Source organism: Phocoena phocoena, chromosome 15, assembly GCF_963924675.1.
Source record: "Phocoena phocoena chromosome 15, mPhoPho1.1, whole genome shotgun sequence".
Classification (NCBI taxonomy): Eukaryota; Metazoa; Chordata; class Mammalia; order Artiodactyla; family Phocoenidae; genus Phocoena; species Phocoena phocoena.
This window is the reverse complement of record NC_089233.1, coordinates 4,501,101-4,515,656: the sequence shown is the minus strand read 5'-3', so window position 1 is coordinate 4,515,656 and position 14,556 is coordinate 4,501,101. Positions and strand designations below refer to the sequence as shown.

General features: G+C 49.8%; 1 protein-coding gene across 1 annotated transcript in view; it reads right to left on the bottom strand.

Annotated features, from left to right (window-relative positions):
* The window catches only part of GRID2IP (Grid2 interacting protein), a 33,948-nt gene extending 28,780 nt beyond the window's left edge, over positions 1–5,168 (bottom strand). The window contains exon 1 of the mRNA XM_065892332.1: positions 4,752–5,168. Within this exon, the coding sequence (XP_065748404.1) occupies positions 4,752–5,165 (414 nt within the window). The 5' untranslated portion in view covers positions 5,166–5,168. The remainder of the gene's footprint in view (positions 1–4,751) is intronic.
* Positions 5,169–14,556: the final 9,388 nt, after the last annotated feature.

Genomic DNA, 14,556 nt, shown 5'->3' with positions numbered 1-14,556 from the left:
CCCCACCATCCTCTTCTTTTTCCTGCTCAGAACTGTCTATACTTGCTCTTTCCATATGACTGTCCTTACCTGCCACAGTCCACCCCTTGACTTGCCACAAGTGCTCCCTGACACCGCTCTGGACAAGGACCCCAGATGGTGACGCCTAGATCTTGATCTTCAGCCCAGAGCTTTCTCCTGAACTTCAGAACTGTACATCCAGCTGCTTTCTACGTGGTAGCACAAGGGGATTAAGGAAGGCTTTCCAGAGGTGGTGACACCATAGAGGATGAGCAGGTATTAGCAGGTGGCTTCCAGGGCATCCAGCCAGAGGCCACATTCTGTGCATGCCTGAGTCCCGGCACCTGCACACCAGGTCTCCCTCACCAGGTGTGATGGCCCGAGACATAGACCTGACATCTTACTCCTATCCAGACCCGAGCACAGGGCTTGGTGCATTCAGTGAGCGTTTACAGAACTGAACCAAAGAGCTGGCAAGTGGCCAGCCGTTCTCGAGGCGCATTTCCTGCAGCTCCCCCGCTGACCTTTCTTTCCCTGTCAGTGCGTGGGGCAGGCTGCAGTACCAGGCACCCCTCCTCGAGAACCCGCCAGACCGAGGAAGGTTAGTGGCTTTGAAATCAAAGTCAGCTGCAGCCTCGATTCAAAGGAGAACATGGCTAGGGGGAAAGATGTTTTATGTAAGAAAGAGGAAAAAATAGTTCCTCCCTCCTGGGGCCCCTGCCACAGTGCGGTTTTGGTGTCAGCTATTACCGAGATGCTCTCAACCTACATCTAAGCATGATGCGCCATCACGGGACACTAATGGATTTTCTATTAAATATCAGACTCTTCAAGGAGGACAATCTGGGGCAGGAAGAGTGCTGGCGAGAATCTGGGAGCTGCTTGTTCAAAACCAATGGCGGATGGTGGGGGGAGGCGCTCCACAGACACTGTTGATCTTCCCTTTTTTGGGATTTGTGGAGCTGCTTGGGGAGCTCTAACCAGAATCTACCACTCTCCATTCCCTCTTGCCAGAAAATGCACCACAGCTGACCTGGGCAGCTGGTCAGATTCCTCCCTCGGTCATGACCCCTGGCCCTGCTTCCTGGCCAAGTCTGCATGTCCACCCTGCCCTTCTGGGGCCTCTGATGGGCCCCCTTCCGACTCTCCAAGGATTGCATGGAGTCTGGGACAGACCTTTGGTTCTACAGCAGGTCATCTGGCATTACAGCAGACTTTACTAGTTGCTATGGTCTGAATGTTTGTGTCCCCCCAAAATTTGTACGGTGAAAACCTAATGCCCCAGGCGATGGTATTAGGAGGTGGGGCCTTTGGGATGTGATTAGGTCATGAGGGTGGAGGTCTCATGAATGGAATTAGTGCCCTTATAAAAGAGCCCCAAAGAGCTCCCTCGCCCCTTTCACCATGTGAGGACAAAACCAGAAGTCTGCAATCCAAAGAGGGCCCTCGCTCAACCATGCTGGCACCCTGTTCTCAAACTTCCAGACTCCAGAGCTGTGAGAGATAGATTCCTGTTTATGAGTCACCCAATCTGCGGTAGTTTTTTACAACAGCTGGAATGGATTCAGGTGCTAGCGCTCACCAATATCTCTAGGTCTCCCCTCCTTCCTGGAACACACAGAGGACTATACTTCCCAGCATCCTTTGGAAGCAGCAGTGTGACTGGTTCTAGCCAATGAGCATTGACGGGAGGTGCAGCGGGTGGATTCCTCCCTTAAGAGTTGAGGCCCAATCTTCTTTTCTTTTTTAATGAATATTTTCTTAATTTTTTAAGTAGTTACCATTAAATTATTAACACATGTATTTAACTAAACAACCAAAAAAAGAAAATGACCCGAAGTCTGACATTAATCTCTGGCCCCTTCCTAGATAAGAAAAGAAATTTATGATACTTTACTATGGAACACAGCTCGCCTCCACTTATCACCCTATCATATTCCTTGTTAGTATTGCTTAGAATTTTAATTTTGTGAGGCACAATCTTTTATGCTCTCTTCCTCTTCTATGGGAATCTTTGAGCGTCATGTTGAGATGGAGGAGTCTGGAATGCTGGGACCTCATGTAGAGGTCAGCCCTCTGGACACTTAGAGGACTAAAAGTGGGGGTAAAAATAAACTGTGGTGGGTGCAAAGGCATCCGTATCTTTGATGTTTGTTGTTTCGGGCGAGCTTATTATGGAGATAGGAAAAAGTCACATCTTTTGAGGAGCTGGACTCTGGTGACCTAGGAAGGCCAGAGCTGAGTCCTGTGTGTATGTGTGAGTGACTGCCTGGACCTGGCTAGGGGCTGGCCTGCTTGGGGGAACGGGGCTGAAAGGCTCAGCTGAGGTCCTGCCCAGACAATGGTTTATCCTGGGGCACATGGTAGAGGTGAGGCTCCTGAGGGGGGTCAGTTTAGAAGGAGGACTGGGCCAAGCTTAGGTGCTGGAAGAGGCCAGGTGGGTGGGGATCTGATACCTGGGCAGTGAGCTGGGAGCCATTTGGGCAATGGCCAAACTCCAGCATGGCTTCCTGGCCCCTTTGCCCCCAAACCCCATGGCCAAACCCTGCCAAGGGCAGGACTGAGCAAATCCACTTCCATGGAGGACAAGGAATGGTATCTGAACTCAAGTGTCCCAAGTACCAAGCCGATACGAAGTTTCCAGGACATTGGGCTTGGCATCCACATGGGGCCTGAACCCCAGGCAGGGTGAGGGGAGTGTCTAGGCTCCAGACTCTTTCCTGGCTCACTTGTTGTTCAGTTGGAGTTTCAGTCAAATGAGGGCCTTTGGACCACATCTGAAGGCCCTGGAGCGTAGGTATACGAGGGCGGATGGCCTGAGGTAGTTGCTGCACTGAGACCTTCCCGGTAGACGTGATCGTACTGGGCAGCCTCTTCCTCATATATGTGTCACATCCCAGGTTTCTCGGGCTTGCCTGGATTGGTCCAGTAAAGGGATAGGTTTCCGCAAATCAGGGATTTCTTGGGATTCTGGCCTGAGGCCAACACCATCCTCAGCCTTTCCTTCCCAGCCCCGGGTCCCCACCTCTCCTGGTGGCTACCCCTCACTTCCTGAAGGTGACTCAGGCCTTGGGCTCCTCTTTCGGCTGGAGGCCTTGGCCATTTCAGGCTCCTAACTCTCAGTCCTCAGGGAAGTCCTAACTTTCCACCTGAGAACACTCAGAGCCTGTTTGTGCCAAAGTCTGACAGGCGATGCCTTTGGAGGTTTGGGGGACCCAAACCTGGGCCTCCTGTGGCCAGCCTGCCATCCAGACTGCTGTGCAGGGCCAGATCCCGGTTTTGTGGGGGCTTGAAATAGGTGTGGTTCCTTTATTTATTTATTTATGTTTGGCTGCGTTGAGTCTTCGTTGCTGCGCATGGGCTTTTCTCTAGTTGCGTGAGTGGGGACTACTCTTCCTTGCGGTGGGCAGGCTTCTCGTGTGGTGGCTTCTCTTGTTGCAGAGCACGGGCTCTAGGCACACGGGCTTCAGTAGTTGTGGCACAGCGGCTCAGTAGTTGTGGCTCACGGGCTTAGCTGCTCCGCGGCATGTGGGATCTTCCCGGACCAGGGTTGGAACCCGTGTCTCCTGCATTGGCAGGCGGATTCTTAACCACTGTGCCACCAGGGAAGCCCAGGTGTGGCTCTTTTAAAAATAACACTATGGGGCTTCCCTGGTGGCGCAGTGGTTGAGAGTCCGCCTGCCGATGCAGGGGACGCGGGTTTGTGCCCTGGTCCGGGAAGATCCCACATGCCGCGGAGCGGCTAGGCCCGTGAGCCATGGCCGCTGAGCCTGCGCGTCCGGAGCCTGTGCTCCGCAACGGGAGAGGCCACAACATTGAGAGGCCCGCGTAACGCAAAAAAAATAAAAAATAAAAAAAAAATAAAAATAACACTATGTACTATGGTCTGAGTGTTTGTGTCCCCCTCCCCAATTTATATATTGAAATTTTAACCCCCAAAGATGGGGCCTTTGGGAGATGTTCAGGTAATGAGGGTAGAGCCCTCATTAAGGGATTAGTGTTCTTATAAAAGAGACCCAAGGGAGATCCCTAGCCCCTTCCACTCTGTGAGGACACAGCAAGAAGGCCACTGTCTGTGACCCAGGAGGTGGGTCGTCACCAGACACTGATCTGCTGGCACTGTGGTCTTGCACTTCCCAGCCTCCAGAACTGTGAGAAATAAATTCCTGTTGTTTATAAGCCACTCACACTCTGACAGTTCATTTTAGCAGCCGCAGTAGACTAAGGCAGTATGTTACTAATACGGGCAATAGAAAGAATGATCCACTACCACACACAACAGGGATGAAAGTCACAGATATAACATGACCATAAGAAGCCCAGCACCAAAGAGTACATGTTATATAATTCCATTTATATGACGTTCACAAACAGGCAAACGTCATCTATAACGATGGAAGTCAGCATAGTAGCTACCTCTGGTTGGGGCAGATAAGGAAAGGATCACATGAGAAACTTCTCATGAAGGAGAAGGTGAAGGAATCATTCTATGCTCTGCATTCTATTACTGTCTTTATGCTATTAATCTACAGGTTGATCAGGGTGGTAGTTACAATGGTGTATGCCTAGGTAAGATTTACTGAGCTGTGCATCCGTATTACCTCAATAAATAAAAAGCAACTCCCACAAATCAAGCCCCTGACGTGCCCCGCCCACAGTGCCCGCCCCCCAGAACAATAGCCCCTAGAGCCCCGCCCCCCAGACCGCCCCGCCTCCTAGGGCCCCGCCCCGTCCTGCCCTGGGCGCCCTACCTTGCGGCTGAACTCCTGGGCTTTGCGCCTGCGCTCTCGGTGCACGGCGTCAGGGCGTTTGCGGCCGGCCAGGCGTAGCAGCTCGCGGCCCAGAGAGAGGCCGCGGCCGGAGCGAGGGGGCCGCGAGGCTGTGGTCAAGGGTGCACAGCCGGATCCCACGCTGGGGCCGCCGTCGGGGCCGGGGAGCACGCCCAGGCTGGGCGGCACGCGCGGGCAGCGCCGGGCCAGGCGCACGAGGCGCTCGCAGCTCAGGCCGCCCACGGCCAGCCCCTCCACCTCCAGGATCTGGTCCCCAGGCCGCAGACCCCCTGTGTGTGCGCTGCTCCCTTCGGCCACCTCCAGGACGAAGCAGGGACCCGAGCCGCCCAGCCGGAAGCCGAAGTCCTCAGGCCAGCCCTGGTTGGTGGCTGGCATGGCAGTGGTGTCCGAGCAGCTGGAGAGGGAGAGAGACAGCACACTGGGCTGCGTGCCGCTCGAAGACTCAAGGCCTGTGCTGGTCCGAGTCTCTACTTCTTCCTCTCTGCCTCCGTGTGGAGGATGAGTTCTTAGGATATTGTCTGAACTCTTGGATCCAGTTGTGCCCGATTCACCAACTTCCATGGGACAATGGGACTTCCCAGTGGTATGAGCTCACAAATTCCTACTGACTTTGGGGGTTATTTGCCCTTTGAATTGCCCTCCTTGAGGAAGCGTGATATGGCTGATTTGGGGGCTCTGGGCTCCTGGCCTTAGGACAGGCTCGGGGTAGGGGAGGTGAGTCTGTCCTCCAAAAGCAGATGATTGTGTGGGCTGGAGACGCAAACACATCTTGGGGAGGCGAGGCTGACACGTCATAGGTGAGGCTTAGTTTTCTGGGTAAGAGTCCATAGTTCTGAGAACTTCTTGAAGCTGGCTTAGAAGAACGTCTGAGGGCTGGATTTTGAAGGCCCTGGTCTCGGTACCCCTCAGCCCTCCGAAGGTGTTTGGAGAGCCCTCCACCCACACTATGGGTGTCATCCTCCCACTGGCTCCCTCTCCCAGGAGCTGGCCTCTCCCAGGACACCTGGGGAACACTTCTTAGAACCGTTGGGGGGCAGGGAGGAGGTCCAGGCTTCCAGGAGCATCATGGACTCTGGGAGGAAATGTCCCTGAGTGACATTCAGTGAGAACCTGTGTCACCTGCCACCAGAGTGCACGGTGTGAGAACTCCTCACACTTGGTGGGGGGGGGAGCTGCCATACCCCGAGGCTAGCAGGCTCACTCCCGAGCCCACCCCAAGGGACCTGGTCCTCTTCCGCCAGGCAATGGTGCCACCATGGAGCCTCAGGGACACTTACTCTGTCACATGGTGGTATCACTGGACTCCTGGGTCTGCTGGGCCCAGGCGGGGTGGGGGCATCCCCGTGTCTTGGATGGGCCTGAGCTCAGTTCTTGTACCACGAGAGAAGCAGTCAGCTCCTCCACGATCAAAGAGGGGCTGGCTGGAAACTGCGCACACCTATTCTGACCAGCGACCTCTGGCAGGGCTGCCTATCAGAGGCCAGAACAGGCAACTCCTAACACATCTACACCCAACCTGGGGAGCCTGCACGACCAAAGAGGCTGCCCGCAAGCGAACCCTGCTGGGCATTTGAGCTGTGTCCAGCCCTCCAGTGCGTCCGCAGCCCTGCAGGTTGACCAAAGCCCTCTCTCACCCGTGCAGAGCTCCCCGTCTGGGTCACTCTCCTCCCTCATCTTCCCCTGGAAACAGGACTCCAGGCTCCCAACAGGGCTTACGAGAGGCAGGCATCCCAGAATATTGGGTCCCCCACCTCCCTCCAGGTTTGCTCACCTTCCTCCCTGGTGACGGCAGTGGCTGCAGTGACAGAGCACAGTGCTCGCGGGACACCTGGGGACACTCGCTTGTTGCCGGCCCTCTGCTGCTCAGGGCCTTGGCATTGGTTACTGATGCGTCCGAGGTGACAGCTGGAGTTTCTAAGGCAAAGTGATCCTCTGAGTAACCCGAGAAGGCCCCGGTTACCAGGTGGACCAGCAGGATGGTTGGACAGCTTGGCCAGGGCCCAGAGTGGCCGGCCCCTGCTGTAGGGTCCTGGGGGATGCGCAGTGGTCCTCAGGCAGGAGTGAAGTCTGACTGGAGCTGGGGCTGGGGCCAGGTCCACCCCTGAGGTCACAGAGCTTGACAGGTGGGTCAAGAGGATTCAACTGGGCTGTTTGGGAGTGGGGGTGATGGCACAGGGGACTGATGAGACTCACTGGGGCATGGAGATCCAGTCCCCACGGAGGACACCACCTCCGGAGCCCCACAGGCCAGGTTTATTGGCAGGAGAAAGGGAGACCCAGTCCAGAAAAAGACGTTTGGATGGGAGAAAAGATGCTGACCTAAGTAATTTTGGAAACGAGCAGGGTCTGTAAAACGAAAGGCAAAAGGAACTGTGCATAACACTGTGCTCTAGTTGGGAAAGTTGTTCCCTACAGGGGTGCGGGTTGACAATTTTGAAACCACACTGTACGTGCACACTGGCACTGAACAGTTAAGTCAGTGGATCGTGGGAGCCAGGTTTCTCCCTGTTGGAGTGGGAGATTACAGATGAGCAAAGGGGGAAAGCTGGAATGACCCGCGAGGCACTGGATTAGTCAGGAACAGCGGTATGAACTCATGCTTAGCCTACTATACAGCAGATAGATACACAGAGAAATCTTTACAGATATGCGCATAGGCATAGGTTAGTACCTGCACATCAGTTCGCTTGCTCTGTCAGCTGAGAAGGCTTAGAAGCAAGGACATCCCAGCAGCAATGAGCACATCCAGTGCCAGATCTTGATTTCTAATATCATTGCCCAGTAAAAGGAGCCCGGGCTCCCTGGAGAAATGACTGATTCGAGGGCTGGGGCAGGAAATATACAAGGTGAGCCTGGAGCATCTTCTAGTGCTGGAGAGTAAGGAAGTGCTAAACACACACACACACACACACACGATGGGGTTTGTCAAAGGGACACAGGAGCTGAAGGAAAGGGTTCCTTGTGGCCAAAACTGGAACAATTTGAGCAAAAAAGTAAATAACATAGTGTTGGGTTACAACCCAAAGTATAAAATAAATATCTGCACGTTTACACTGATATAAACAATTGAATAAATAAATGAGGAAAAGAGACATATCTCCTGTACAGAAGAATTCCAGATAATTTAGACGGCTATTTCTCCTTCTGGAGGTGGAACGGAACTCCCCACCCTTAAGTGTGGGCTTAGCGTAGTGACTTCTTTCCAAAGAGGACAGATGCGAGGGTGGGGAGAGAGTATTTTGCAGTGGAGAAACCCGACGAACATGACCTCAGTCAGGTGATCAAGGTCACCACCAGCAGGGACAAATCAGGTTGATGGCACGGACCCTTTATTTGCTGTGATGGGAATGGCACTTTGCCTCTGTGGACTTCTCTGCAAAACCCGTAATCAGTCTGACTACGAGAAAAACTTCAGGAAAACCCAAATTGGGAGACATTCTGAAAATACGTAGCTCTTCAAAATGGTTAAGGTCATCAAAAACAAGAAAAGTATGAGAAACTGTCACCGACTGGAGGAGGCTAAGCAGACCTGATGACTAGATGCAGTATGGGATCCTGGGATGGAGAAAGCACGTTAGGTGAAAAGTTAAGGAAATCTGAATTAGCTAATAATAATGGGTCAGTATCAGTTCATTAGGGGTGACAAATCGACCATAGTAATGTAAGATGACAGCAATAGGGGACATTGGGTACGGGGTAAGATGGAACTCTGTACTGTCTTCCCAACGTTCTGCAAGCCTAAAACTGTTCTAAAATTAAAAGTTTATTTTAAAATCCTTTTCTCAGGATGTGGGGAATGGGGATCAGACAGATTAGAAGGTACTCTTAATAGGTCATCATGATTGAGCTGGATGCTTTCCAGAGTCTGCTTTAACCATAGGTGCATGTGTGTGTGTGTGTGAGAGAGAGAGAGAGAGAAGTGTATATATGTGTGCTCTAGTCTCATGTACATTATAAACTGTGCTAGGAAGCTTACAGTATATGCTCATTGGAAAAAAAAAAAAAAAAACTGTGAGTGAACAGGAGTGTCCCCAGAGCCCGGTGGAAGAGTGACTGATGCTGTAATTGAGTACGTCTTCAAGCACAACTCTGAGTGCCTGTTAGGCTGCAGAACTGTTGTGCTGCATGGTAATTGGACACAAACCAGGGCAGTCACGTGGCTGATTCACTTGGGCTGCTCTTTTGTCCTCCTGACTGACAGAGTCTATATGGTACAAAATTAAGTTACCTAACAGCACTGATGGGAATGTAAAATGGTACAACCATTATGGAATACTGTTTCTTAAAAAGCTAAACATACTAAACACTTTTCAAATGACCCACCCATCCCACTCCTGGGTATGGACTTATCCAAGGGAAATGAAAGCATATGCCCACGCAAAGACTTGGACATGAATCCATCGACAGATGAATGGATCAGGAAGATGTGGTACATATATGCGATGGAATACTACTCGGCCATAAAAAAGAATGAAATAATGCCATTCGCAGCAACATGGATGGACCTAGGGATTATCATACTAAGTGAAGGAAGTCAGAAACAGAAAGACAAATACCATATGATATCACTTCTATGTGATCTAAGTATATCAAGATATGAATCTAAAGTATGACACAAATGAACTCGTCTAAGAGACAGAAACAGACAGACATAGCAAATTGGTAGTTGTCAAGGGGGAGTGTGTGTGTGGGGGATGGAGTGGGAGTTTGGGATGAGCAGATGCAAACTATTATATATAGAATGAATAAACAACAAGTCCTACTGTATAGCACAGGGAACTGTATGCGATATCCTGTGATAAACCATGATGGAAAAGAATATGAAAAAGAGTGTGTGCACTATTCACACAGCCAAAAACTGGAAACAATCTTAATACCCGTGTACTGGCGAATAGAGACACAGATTGTGGTCTGTCTCTACAATGGAATGCTACTCAGTAATAAAAAGAAATGAACTATTGATACAATCAACAACAAGGATGAACCTCAAAAGCTCCGTGGTGAAAGAAGCTGGTAATGAAAGGCTCTATGATTCCATTTATATTAAAATCTATAACATACAAGCTGACCTATAACATTGGAGAGCAGATGAGTGATTTCTGGGGCCGAGGTAGAGGCAAGGATGAACTGCAAAGGGGTGTGAGAAAACTTCTGGACAAGATGGAAATGTTCTGTATTTTGATTGTGGTGGTAATTTGGCAGGGATGTGCCTGTCAAAACTCACTGAACTGTACGCTTTAAATGTATGCAGTTTCTTTTTTTTTTTTTTTTTTTTTTTTTTTATGCGTTACGCGGGCCTCTCACTGTTGTGGCCTCTCCCGCTGCGGAGCACAGGCTCCGGACGCGCAGGCCCAGCGGCCATGGCCCACGGGCCCAGCCGCTCCGCGGCATGCGGGATCCTCCCAGACCGGGGCACGAACCCGTGTCCCCTGCATCGGCAGGCGGACTCTCAACCACTGCGCCACCAGGGAAGCCCTGCAGTTTCTTACATATAAATTATACCTCGATAAAGGTGATGTTTAGAAACTTGAAGTACTTGAGGGGTACACTCCTAAACCCTGTAACTTATGTAGGCTGGGAAAGTAACACACACTGAGCCAGACCCCATCGTGTGCCAGCAATTGTCATATATTTGTTATCGCATGTGATGGTCACGACTCTCCCAACAAAGTCAGAATTGTTAGCCCCAGTTCAGAGAGGAGAAAACAGAGCTTCAGAGAGTTAAGTGACTTGTCCAGGGCCACACGAGCTCATGAGTGGCTGAGATGGTGTTTGACCATCTCTGCCCTCCTCGACCTGAGCCCTCAGGGAGACTCATGGTCCTATAGAACTGACCGCAGATGAATGCACATCTCTGCCCCCCAAGCCTAGATACTTTCTCCATGCTCCTCCGGGTTCCACCTTCTTTTGCCCAGCATGTCCCAGTAGGCTCACAATGTGTCCTGGGCATTTCCCACCCCAATCTCAGAAGGTCCAGCCAAGGTGTGGGCATGCCGGCAGGTGGGGGGTGGGGGAGGCCAGGCCCAGGTTTCCAGGGTTTCGTGGGAGTCAGGGAGGGGGATGTCTGTAGGTGTGGAAGAAGGAACCTCTGGAGACCCTTGGTGGATGCTGCTGAAAAGAGCAGGCACCCTCGACCCCTCTCTTTATTTTACATCCCAAATTCAAACATCATTGAATCCTACGGACTCTATCTTGGACTTTAAAATGATAACCAGAACCTACCTGCTTCTCTCCACTTCCCCTGCTGCCATCCTGGTCCAAGCCGCCATCATCCCTCTCCTGGACTGGTTCCTCGGCCTCCTCACTGGTCTTCCCTTGCCCCCGGCACTCTATTGTCAATGTAACAGCCAGAATGATCTGTTGAATTGAAGTTAGATCGTGTCACCCTTCTGCTCAAAACCCAGCCCAGCACTAATTCCTCACAGTGGCCTGTAGGACCCCACCCAGTCAGGCCCCTCGCAAATCCCTGGCTTTCCGCCTGCTACACTACACTTTGCTCTCTCCCTCTGTGCAAGGGCCAGGCATGTTCCCACCTCAGGGCCTTTGCACTAGCTCTTCCCTCTGCCTAGATTGTTTTCCTTCATATGTCTGCACGCGCCCCTCCCCCTCCCCCTTAGAATCTGTTCCGGTGTCTCCTGTTCTGTGAGTGGTTCCCTAGCACTCCTTCTGTCCCCTGTTTCTGTTTTCCCTCCCCCATAACACTCTCACCAATTGACCTGCCGTGTGGCCTATTGATTTAACTTTTTTATTGTCTGTCTCTCCCCATTAAAGTGCAAGCCCCAGGAGAGCAGGGATATCCATCTCTTTTGTTCATTGCTGTATCTGTAGTACCTAAAACAGTGCTTGGCTGCGTAGCAGGTGCTCAATAAATATTTGTAAAATGAATGAATACATGAATAAAACCTTGGGCTTCCCTGGTGGCACAGTGGGTAAGAATCCGCCTGCCAGTGCGGGGGACATGGGTTCGAGCCCTGGTCCGGGAGGATCCCACATACCGCGGAGCAGCTAATCCCCTGCGCCACAACTACTGAGCCTGCGCTCTAGAGCCCGCGAACCATAACTACTGAGCCCGCGTGCCACAAGTATTGAACCCTGCGCGCCTAGAGCCTGTGCTCCGCAACAAGAGAAGCCACCGCAATGAGAAGCCCGCACACCACAACAAAGAGTAGCCCCCGCCTGCGGCACCTAGAGAAAGCCCGTGCGCTGCAATGAAGACCCAATGCAGCCATAAATAAATAAATAAATAAAGCCACGCTGTATGCCTCAAACAGAAGGAAGTGTATTCTCTCCCCAAGGCTGCCGTTAGTAATCTTTTTTTAAAAAAATTAATTTATCTTATTTATTTATTTTTTGCTCTGTTGGGTCTTCATCGCGGTGCGTTGTCTTTCTCTGGTTGCGGTGATCGGGGGCTACTTTTCGTTGCGGCGCATGGGCTTCTCTATGCGGTGGCTTCTCCTGTTGTGGAGCACGGCCTCTAGGCACACAGGCTTCAGTAGCTGTGGCACACGGGCTTAGTTGCTCTGGGGCATTGTTGGATCTTCCCCGACCAGGGATCAAACCCATGTCCTCTGCTTTGGCAAGAGGATTCTCAACCACTGCGCCACCAGGGAAGCCCCTGCCCTTAGTAACCTTAAGAGAATCTCCAGGATGGGCCCCAGTATGGCACATGGTAAGTATTGTGATCATTATTATATCCAGTATTATTCGGTTCTTCTGACAATTCAGTTGTGTTCCCCAAAGTCACAAACCACTTAAAATAGAAACTTTATATTTTAGAGTAGTTTTATTTAGTGTAGTTTTAGATTCACAGACAAATTTCAAAAATAGTGCAGTGCCCGTATACCCCATATTCAATGTCCCCTATCTCTGACATCTTACATTATCTACATGTTACATTTGTCAAAACCGATGAACTAAAATTGATCCACTATTATCAGCTAATTCAGATTTCCTTAGTTTTCACCTAAGGTTCTTTATCCGTCCCAGGATCCCATCCACGATGCCGCATTTAGTTGTCATGTCTCTTTGGGCCCCTCCAATCTGTGGCAGTTTCCTTGATTTTGATAACCTTGACAGGTTTTTTTTGGTTTGTTTTTGGAAATAGCTCATAAGAGATTCATTGAATATGTTCTTTAGTACTTTTTTTTTTTTTTAACCTTGACAGTTTTGAAGAGGTTTGGTCAGCTGTTCCGCAGAATGTTCCTCTCTTGGGTATGCCTGATATTTTCTCATAGTTAGACTGGTTGTGGGTTTGGGGGAGGAAGACCAGAGAAGCAAACTGCGATTCTCATCGCGGCGTATCAAGGGAACATGCTATCAACGTGATTTACATGCTGTTAACTTGATCACCTGACTGAGGTCCCGTTTGTCAGGTTTCTCCCCTGTACAGCTCTCCCTCCCCCACCCCTGCACACTGCCTTCTTTGGAAGTCACTTAAAGTTGGGGAGTTACGCTCTACATAAATTATTTGGGATCCTTCTGCATAGGAGACATGTCTCTTCTCCTCTGTTGATTTATTCAATCATTTGTATCTGTATAGACTCATGGATATTTTGTTTTATACTTTGTTTCATAATCCAGTCCTACATTATTTATTTTGTTGCTCAGATCATACGTGTGTTTTACACTGTCTTATTTTCTGCTACTACAACGCAGGCCAGGCTCATCCCACCCCTAGAATCAGCCATTTCTCCGAGGAGCTCTGGTTTCTTTTCTCGAAGAATGATATTAGAGACTAAGATCTGGCACTGGATGTGCTCATTCCTACTGGGGTGTCCTTGTTTCTGCACCTTTAGTCATATAGTCTCCACTCAGTTCCCAAGTTAGGTCAGCATCTTTTCCCCTCATGCCCTTCATTGAGTTTATTTCATACATTTGTAATACAGTTTGAATTGGGGGGGTCGCATTCTGTCTTTCATCTTGGGATGCCCTGACTTCCCAAATGATTTTTTAATTTGCATACATTAAGGTTCACTCTTTGTGCTCTAACTTTCCACGGATGTTGACACGTGATTAATGTCATGTGTCCACCATTACTATAGCATATAGGAGCTTCACTGCCCCAAAATACCCCCTGTGCTCGATCAATCCTGCTCCCTCAGTCCACTGGCAACCACTGATCTCTTTACTGTCTCTTTAGTTTTGCCTTTTTCAGATCGTCATATAAATGGAATCAAACAGCCTTTTTAGACTGGCTTTTTTCATTTAGTAATATGCATTTAAGATTCATCCATGTTTTTGTGTCTTGATAGCTCATTCCTCTTTACTTTTGTACATCATTTCATTGTTTGGATGGATCACCATCCGTTCACCTATGAAGGGCATCTTGGTTGCTTCCAGTTTGGGGCTATTATTAGTAAATCTACTATAAACATTCACATACAGGCTTTTGTGTAGACATAAATCAGTTGGGTAAATATCTAGGAGTTGTACATAAATACAAACGATTGCTGTATCATATGGTAAGACAGACTTTAGCTTTGTCAAACTGTCTCCAAAGTGACTGTATCATTTTGCATTCCACCATCAGTGAACGAGAGTTCCTGTTGTTTCACATCCTTATAGGCAATTGGTATTGTAAAGGTTATTTGGGGTTTCAGCCCTAGTAGGTATATAGTGGTATCTCATTGATATTTTAATTTGCTTCTTCCTAATGTCAAATGACGTTGAACATCTTTTCATACGCTTATCTGCCATCTATGTATCTTCTGTGGTGAGGTGTCTGTTCAGGTATTTTGTCTGTTTAAAATTTTTGTTGAGTTTTAGG